At 36.1% G+C, this 9,760-nt stretch overlaps 1 protein-coding gene across 1 annotated transcript; it reads left to right on the top strand.

Moving 5' to 3' along the window:
* Positions 1-821: 821 nt before the first annotated feature.
* LOC113515776 (3-ketoacyl-CoA thiolase, mitochondrial-like) lies at positions 822-8,612 on the top strand. The gene is made up of 8 exons (XM_026900060.3): positions 822-970; positions 2,391-2,557; positions 2,910-3,041; positions 4,732-4,996; positions 5,208-5,383; positions 5,459-5,659; positions 6,495-6,649; positions 7,859-8,612. Exons 1-8 carry the CDS (start codon positions 952-954, stop codon positions 7,938-7,940), a joined length of 1,197 nt encoding a protein of 398 aa, XP_026755861.2. The 5' UTR covers positions 822-951; the 3' UTR covers positions 7,941-8,612.
* The last annotated feature ends 1,148 nt before the right edge of the window (positions 8,613-9,760 follow it).

Here is a 9,760-nt window from a genome sequence, read left to right as displayed (position 1 = left end):
AAATAATTTCAATATGTTTTTGTGAGTGTCGTAAGGGGCGACTGTGGGAATTCAATGGTAGAGAGCAACAGCATGCATCTTAAAACGTCACGTAAACTTACCTATAACTGCCAATCTTATTGTTATTATTATAAACTATTGGAATCTTTTGGAGGAAACAATAAAGAGTATCTATCTATCCATCTGTTTGTTAAGCGTGGCAAATACTGGCAAAACCCCCCAAGGGTCCCAAGAGTCATATGTTCTGCAGTGGACAGGTTTTTTTTATACAATTTAGAACGGCAAACAAGCTGACGGCCAATCTGATGGAAAGTGGTAACCGTCGCCTATAGACATGAGCATAACAGAGTACACTGTTTCGTCCATGATACCCCTCCATGAGTTGCCATTCCTAACGCCTCAGGTGTTATTCCTCTGTACCCAGTAAATTCACTGCCATATCCCACCCTTTAAACCGAAACACAGCCATGCAAACACAACTGCTTCACGGTTGAAACATGAATGGGACAGAGGTGCCCAAGCAAACGACTTTTGTACAAAGTCTCCTCCTGCGAGATGGAGTGACGATTTTAAGAATGTAGCAGAAAATCACTAAAGACTTGTACTCAGCAGTGGACAATGGATACGTTTTAATAATGATAATGTATCTAATGATAGTAAAATTCTCTTGCAAATTTGTGTAACAACTTTGACGTGATAAAATGAAGATTGTTTAAAAATTAATATGCATTATTACATTGTAATCACATAGCTTTCTTGTATAAATATATAACAAATGAAATATCATTGTATAAACAGTAGGTGAACTGATAAAACTGAGATACGGACGACACGTAGAACGAAATGTCACTCCCCGCGTAGTTGCTAATGGAATCACTTGTTCCAACAATTGATAAATACAAAAATATTGTATTTGTACAAGACATTTTAAGATAATACAGTTTGAGAAGTATGGCATTGCCGAGTAAAGGTAAATTCAATACATTAAAATACATTTTAGTTTTTTAGTTTCAGTTTTTGACTAAGGAATAAGTTTAATATTCTTTCCCTTATCAATTTGTTTTGTTTTGTTAAATTACGTTTGTTTATACTTTTCCGTCAAAAGAATAATAATTAATTTCTTGTTTAATTTTGTTCTATTGATTGTTTTTTTATTAATTAATTGTTCTTTATTTGTTAGATTGATATGTGTATCGGGAATTTAATGAACTTACTGTATCTGTGGTTTCCAATAGTTTCGACTTCATCCGGAAGCTTTCTTCAGGATAACTCTCTCTCTACGTCCTCTTCATTACTGAAGGTCGTGTCCTTAAAAGGTGTCTGTTGCCTGTCTTATGACGTTATTCTATTTCGCACGGTCTTCAGCTTCTCGCAGGGCAGCTGCAATTGACAGTCCCGTAATGGCGGTTACTTGGTCCGACCATCGACTAGGCGATCGTCCGCATGGTCTTTTTCCCTCTATCTTGCCTACAACCATTAATTTGTCCATATTGTCGATTCAGGATGACTTTCTTTAGCTTTGAAATTCATAAAACTCCCCGTTACTCATATATAGGCATATCGTTAATAGTTAAAGATTGTTCCCCACAAAAAAAAAAAACATAAAGACTTGAATTGTGACAAAATCAGTTATTTTGATCCAATAATTAAACAACTGAATCAATTGTGACAAAATTTCTATGGAACATAACTGTAAATACACCCTTTTAAATAAAAGAAGCCATTTTCCAAATCGGTTTAGAAATGGCGGAGTTGTGAGGTAACAAACATAAAAAAAATATATATTCGAATTGAGAACCTTCCTATTTTTTTTTGTATTTTCTTTATTTGGAATAGCAAAGAGTTGTCATAATAAGTCTATTACTATTACAATACTATTTCTTAATTCTTCTATATTTGTAGTCGGTTGAAAAATGAACATAATTTTAAAAAACAAGTCTGATGATTATTATATAAGTAATATGTTTTATTTAATAATCTATATCAAATCTACATCATCGTTATTCGTCTGAACGCGTGTTCTATCACCAATGAAATTAAACATTTTCATAAAAGAAACAAGACATTAAAACGACAAAAAATGTTGTCATTTTTAAATTTTTGTTTCACGAAATTGCTATCCTAATATCTAGGGTAGATTCTTAATTTAACTAACGGCTGACTATTTCGAATTCAAACTGTATAACCGAATTAATTTTTATGATGAGACTAGACAGACAGCGGCCAAAAAATCTAACTTACGGAATCTATATTACTAAAAGTAGACTATCTCCTATGACATTGATAAAAAAAAGAATATTTCGAATTGGATTGCCAATATGCAATTTTATGTGTTTTGGAAGCTTCATTTTGAATTAAGGAAAAAACGCAAAACACTCCAAAAATTACAGGTATATTTATAATTGGCGCGAAAAGGACGCCATTTTGTGGTTATGGCGGAGCACTGAGAGATGTTACGGCTTCACAAATGTTCGCTGCTGCTGCGAAGGACGCCATTCGTACTTCCAATATTGATCCCACGTCAATAGACAATACTATTGTGGGGAATGTTCACTTTGTAAGTATTTGAGTTCCTGTTTAAAATTATAAGTGTAAATCACAGGGACACAAATAGTGATAATGAAATAGACCTTACACAGTCTGATTCAAGAACCGGTGTGCAAGCATGGGAGAAGTTATTAATATGGTGCAAGCAAGAGGTCTAAGCCGTGTAGCCACCGCATACAATGTGGTAAACATAACTCTTTCCTATGGGTGTCAAACGGGCTGTACGCTTGTTTGTCACCTTCGTGGTATAAAAAAAACCCATGGCACGATGCTTGCTGTTGAAACAACGTACTTATCTTTATTGCAAAAGGGTTTAAATAATAGTGAGAGCACGATTAAAAAATCAGGGAATTACGTTTCAGTTAAGCCAATGCGATGGCGGTAAGACTCCAAGATACTGCGGCATATACTCAGGAGTTCCCATTGAAAGACCAGCGCTGGGCGTGAACAAAGCTTGCGGCTCTGGCTTGCAAACTGTTGTAAATGCTGCAGTGGTGAGTACTGACAATCTTATGACACACAAGTCGATGGCTTGTACATATTTTAAGAATAATTATGAATGCAAATACTAAAATACCTCAAATAAAAAAAAAACTAACGTCTTTAATCAGTGCGTGTTGCCAGTGGTGATCTATAGAACCGAAACATGGTCCTACACGGTTGCCCGTATGTAAAAGCTTCAAATTATTCAGCGAGCATAGCTCTACATAGCATAGAAAAGAAACTTCAAGCTCAGCCCTCTGCTAGGCTCGGAGTTTCTCTGCGTTACAGAATCTAAAATGAGGATATCTGCAAAAAAAACCAAAGTGACCGAAGGATAAGTTAATGTGGCAATGGGCTGGTCACATAGCTCGAAGAACTGACAACCGATGGGCAAGAAAGGTTCTTGAGTGGCCACTCCGTATGGGCAAATGCAATATAGAATGACCTCCCCCCCCCCCCCCACTAGACGGAGTGACGACCTCAAATGCATTCAAAATTCAAAATTCAAAATTCAAAATTCAAAAATCATTTATTCATGTAGGACATTTTAGCCGCTTATGAACGTCAAATTTGTACATTATAATTTTATATTTACCCTACCGTCCAGTTCGGTATATAGATCCAATTGAGAAGAACTGGCAAGAAACTCAATTGATTCATTGCAGGGAATCAGTGGATGCAGGTGGTTCAGGACCATTTCTTATGGCAGTCTATGGGGGAAGGCGTATGTCCAGCAGTGGACAGATAATGACTGAAATGGTGATGATGATGAATGTGAATATTGTTTTAAATTCTGCTCCTTCACACTTAAATAGCTGAATTTTTTTTTAAACAAATTTTTGTTGAGGCTTTAGTACACCGGAGTGACTATGCCAGCCTCATAGGGATTGTCTGAAAGTCAGTCTGTCAGTCCGTCAGGGACACCATTCCCCACAGATATAGCCGTCTTGCATTGCGACTGCCAGGTTGACCCAGTATTAAATTGACATTACCATTATATAATGGCATATCGTAAATGAATTTAGAATTAAATTCTGTATACATAAGTTGAACTACATACAAATAAACATAAATATATTAGGTATTTACAATTCTAATTCAAATGCAAGCTATATATAGTAAGAAATAAGATTTGCTTTACAAAATAGCGTTTTTAATAATGACTAAAAATATTTACGTATAATTTACGAGTGAAACGTAGAATCCTGTGTTAAAAACAATTTTGGCTACGCATTAAGCAGATTTATTGACCCGTAAAAAGAAATTATTGTAATCATTAAGAAATTTATAGTTATCAATTATCAATTATTAATTTAAAATATATGCATTTGAGACGATGCAAATTATTATTGCTTTTTTTATCTGTTTATCTCAAAGGGAAAAGCAAAGGGCTTTGCCCATACTGCTCAGAACTATCGTAATGATCCTTTCAAATTATTCAATTTTTATCAATTTAGATATATTGAATTGCTGAAATAATATATTCATATTTAATTATTATTGACTTATAATACGTGTCTGGCGCAATGTGATGTTCATACATGAATAGCTCAATGACGTACTGCATTAAATACTTTAGGTGAAAGTTAGAATTTTCATTCCCAGTAGCGATGTTTAAAGTTGATAGTACAGAGTCTAACTAATCCCGATTTGAATGTAGCGTTGCTAATAAAAAGAAAAGAAATTTATATCACTTTTCAGGATATTATAACAGGGTTGGCAAAGACATCTTTGATTGGCGGTACTGAACACATGTCATCGTTACCACACTTGGTCAGAAATGTTCGATTCGGCTCTGTCCTCGGCATCTCATACAAATTTGAGGATTATATCAAAAACCAGTTCCTGGATAGTTACAGTGGGCTTACACTTGAGAAGTTAGCAGAAGATTTAGCGAAGAAGTATCAGATTACGAGAGAAGAGATTGACGATTTTGCGTTGCAAAGTCATTTAAAGTGGAAGGCAGGTGATTGGGCGATGGTAGTTTACAATTTCTTTTTATAGGATTAATATCATTAGAATGAGATTAACTATTAAAGCACATTGTAATTAAGGATTTGTATTAGTAATAATAGTAATAAACAAGCAGTTAAAGAGGCATTTACATTATAAGCTAAAGATCATGCTACAGGCGAACTATAAAATCCATCTAATTATCAAGAAATTTATAATTTTAGCTCAAGAAGCAAACATCTTCGATAAAGAGCTGACAAATATGACGGTAACAATGAAGAAAAAAGAAATAACGGTGGATAAAGATGGAGTACCGCAGCCAAATATTAATACAGAACAGCTGAGTCAATTACCAGCTATTCTGGATGATGGATCGTTGATCACAACTGGAAACTCTTCAGTAAGTTAAACTGATCATTGCTTATTGAACTATATATCGTCTAGTAATTTGCTGAATGTCTTATTTCCACTACAGCCTCCAGCAGACGGTGCTGCTGCCTTGATCATAACTGGAGAAGAATCTGTCGAGCGAAACAAGTTGCTACCTTTAGCTAGAGTTGCAGCGTGGTCTTGTGTAGGAACTGATCCTTTAGAAACAGGCCTCGGAGCTGTGCCAGCTGTGAAGAGGTTACTAGAAGTCTCAGGTGTCGGTGTTAATGATGTGGATATATTTGAGGTATTTATTATACAATTGTTACCGAAATTTCATCGATGTAACCAGGACAAAAAGTAAATAGTCATGTTCTCCATCCATGCCAATGGTAGTGAGCCAATAAGGTGATAAAAGGTAACAAGCAAACTCACATGTGTAATAATGTGTTACGACTCCCTAATAGTCTTTTAGTGATTGATGACGGAATGATGATTCCGCCTGTCTCTTTGAAGTTTATGTTAATGACACTGGTAGGGTATCAGCATGAAGAATGAAGAAAATGAGAAAAAGAAATCACAATGAATTTACAGGGTACAGAGGAACAACACCTGAGTCCTCAGGAATGGCAACGTATGGGGGGCTTCACGGGCGAAACAGTATACTCTGTTATGTCCATAATACTGCTCATGTCTATAGGCGACAGTTACTACTTTCCATCAGGTGGGCCGTCAGTTTGTTTGCCATTCTAAGTTGTATATAAAAATATATAAAAAAATACAATGATTTTCAGAAACAGGGTGGAGGTTTTTTTTTTATACCACTGAGGTGGCAAACAAGCATACGGCCCACCTTATGGTAAGCGGTTACCGTAGCCTATGAACGCCTGCAATACCAGAGGTATTACGCACGCGTTACCGACCCTAAAGAAACCTCTTTAGCCCCTTTTGAAGAGCCTCATGCTGTAGTCTCTTGTGGGAAAACCTCGGCAGGGAGCTTATTCCATAACCTGAGTGTTCGTGGGAGAAAACATCTCTGAAACCGTGTTGTACGCGACCATTTAGGCTGTAAGGTAGACAAAGTATATCGAGACTCGAAGGTAAACTAGCGTCTTTGTTCCTAACAAGTTTGCCAATTCCAGATAAACGAAACGTTCTCATCGCAAGCTCTGATCAGTGCCAAACAGCTAAACATAGATCCCAATAAGGTGAATGTGAATGGAGGTGCTGTGGCTCTTGGTAACCCAGTAGCAGCCACTGGTGCCAGGATGGCCGTTCATATTGTTCATGAAATGAGGTGAGCGAGCGTCAATTGGGTAGTTAGCAATATTTTTTTTAAATTACCCAAGTAACGTGATGCGTTGGTGACATATGCAAGTCTAAACGTGTGATATCAACTTTTTATTTTGCATAACTGCTTACCTACAATATTTTTAGTGGTTGAAAATGGAATGGTAAGCCCGCCTGTGCTATCGGTATACGCTGGCGTGGCACCAGTGATAGATGATAGGTGAGGATAAAATAAGGTCAGTCGCCCCATCGCGAAGAATTCGATAAGAATTAACCATGATGGTTCCCAGGGGAACCGCGTGGAAGTCGACCTGATAGGGTATATTGCTAGCAATAGGGCTGTTAGAACCCATTACTAAGAATCTCTTTGCCCCCACCTACAATGTTTGTACCTATTACTTTAGTTTATTGTATTAGCAATGTCATATATATTTAGTTAAATCTAATTTTTACTTGTAAAAACTTGTAATTGGCTTTTGGCTTTTTGTCTTTGCTGTTGTTTTTGTAATGAAATTTTTTAGCTGTTCGATTTTATTTAAAAAAAAAAAACATAAATAAATAAAATAAAAGACGTCGTCTTTATGTAAATTATTGTAATTTTATGATCTCCATCTTAAATCGCCGTGTGGTCCACCGTATAATAGGCCACCCCTTCCTTTCCCGTGGGTGTCGTAAAAAGCGACTATGGGAGAGCGAGCGATGGGCAACAGCGCCCTTATTAAAACATCTCCAAAGCTTAAATGTGGTTACCAATCCGCTTGCCAAGCCTGGCAACTACTGGCAAAACTCTCCAAGGGAGAGGCTTATATTTAGCAGTAAACAGTTAAAAGCTGATGTGATGATGAGGTTGATCTTAAAACGACAAAATAATTACGTTTTTTTTAGATTTGCGGTCGTCTCTGTGTTACTTGAGTAAGTTACCAGAGGGAGACTTTGTACAAATGTCGACAGTATACTCTGTTATGTCCATAGTACTGCTCATGTCTACAGGCGACGGTTATCACTTTCCATCAGGTGGGCCGTTAGCTTGTTTGCCATTCTAAGTTGTATAAAAAAAAAAGTATGCAATTCAACGTTACACATAGGGACTTTTAAATCAACAGCGAAGTACTCTATTTCACCTTTCAAAATCATACTCGGCTTTTAAATTGTTTTCGTTCCGGACTCAATGCCTATTATGTAAACCTTTTACAAAAAATATTGTTTTCTTTTTCAGCCGTCGTAAATTGAAAAGAGCAGTTGCCGCGTCCAGCTGTGGCGGTGGGCAAGGCGTAGCTGTGATGTTCGAAGCTGTATGATCAAATTTATAAAAGACAACGGTGTCATTTCTGAGGTGCTATTTCTCTAAACCTACCGCTTAATCTAATGTTTTAATTTCATAGTTTCGCGACATTATTATTCCTTGGTTAATTATAAATTAATTTAACAGTAATTTTGACTTAAATGTATTTTTTTTTAATGGATGATAATGGAATGGTAACCCCGCCTGCGCCAACGGTATACGCTGGCGGGGCACCAGTGATAGATGATAGGTGAAGATGAAAAGGCAGGTCAGTTAGCCCATCGTGATGAATATACTTGGAATTCAGCACGATGGTTTCCAGGGGGGACCACGGGGAGGTCGACCTGTTAGGGTATATTATTAGCAATGGAATTGATAATCCGCATTACTAACAATCCCTTCTCCCCCACTACATACATATACATTTAGTATTAGAAATTTAATTTATTATACTCATTAGAACAAAAATTTTGCTGTGATATCAAATTGACATTTTAAGTTTAAAGAAAAAACGTCTCAGAATCAGTTGCAGTGTTAATAAACATACGATAAATGCATAATACGAAAACAAAAAATATATAAAAATTTCTCAGACGAGAGATAAACATTCTAATAAATAGAAATCTGATTATTTTTAATTTATTTACTATAATTGAATAAAATCCTTAATATAATAGAATAATTTATACATATGTTTATTTATTTATATGCCTTTGTACATTCACTTATACTTGATAAATACACTTGGAATTCAGTACGAAGGTTTCCAGGGTGACCATGGAGAGGTCGGGCTGACAGGGGTATATTGTTAGCAATAGGTATATGGTAGTCCGTCTTACTAACAATCACATGCCCACTATAGTATAGATATTAGGTTATAACAAAAATGTACACTGGTGGACTTGTTAAGTAGCTTTATATATTACCTGTGATCTAAGTATAAATCCGTGGGGAGGAAAGGGATTATTAGTAATGGAGACTGAGAATCCCATTGCTAGCAATATACCCAAACAGGTCGACCTCATCGCGGTCCCCTCTGGAAACTAACATGGTTAATTTCTGATAAATTTATCATGATGGGCTAACCGGCCTGTTTTCATTCTCATCTATCACCATTCACTGGTGCTCCGCCAGCGTATCCCGTTAGCGCAGGCGGGGTTACCATACCATTTTCACCCAACAAAAAAAAAAGTATAAATCCGTAATGTGCTAAAATGAAATGAATTTTCTACGAATTAAAATGTGTATTTATTTCATAATAATGTACCTTAAACATAAAGTATTATGGTTGCAATTATTTCTAATAATGCGTACAATTGGCGATTGGTTGTGAAACTTACTTATTTATTCATAAAACCTCAAATGTCTAAGTCTATTTTAATATTTAGAGAAGCAATAGTTATTACTGGCATGTGGATTACCTCGTCTTATCTCGATCATGCGTACTCGCGAAATAGTAGCGTTACGCGAGTCAAGAAACATTGTGGAACGGACAGAAGTATTATTTATAGTTTACTACATATTTCAATATTATAAATACATAAAAAATTATTTAGTTAAATTATTTAGTTATCAAATATAATTTTCCAATATTGGGTATGGCTCCTTATATTTTAATAATTACCATAAACATAAGAACAAACAGACAGTTTGTAGTATCGTAAAGCAGTTGTGTTTGCATAACTATGTTTCGGTTTGAAGGGTGGGATATGGCGTGAATCTACAGGATACAGAGGAATAACACCTGAGTCCTCAGGAATGGCAATGCATGGGGGGTATCATGGGCGAAACAGTATACTCTGTTATGTCAACGGCACTGCTTATGCCTATAGGCGA

The sequence above is a fragment of the Galleria mellonella genome, unplaced genomic scaffold (genome assembly GCF_026898425.1).
Source record: "Galleria mellonella isolate WM207_F2 unplaced genomic scaffold, CSIRO_AGI_GalMel_v1 utg63, whole genome shotgun sequence".
In the NCBI taxonomy this organism is placed as follows: Eukaryota; Metazoa; Arthropoda; class Insecta; order Lepidoptera; family Pyralidae; genus Galleria; species Galleria mellonella.
The sequence above is the reverse complement of the archived record's forward strand: the minus strand, read 5'-3'. Positions and strand labels throughout refer to the sequence as shown.

Excerpts from the sequence above, each read along its gene's own strand:
- LOC113515776 (XM_026900060.3), top strand. Across the intron at positions 2,558-2,909 it reads TTGTGGGGAATGTTCACTTT|TTAAGCCAATGCGATGGCGG; the intron begins GTAAGTATTTGA and ends ATTACGTTTCAG. Across the intron at positions 5,660-6,494 it reads ATGATGTGGATATATTTGAG|ATAAACGAAACGTTCTCATC; the intron begins GTATTTATTATA and ends TGCCAATTCCAG.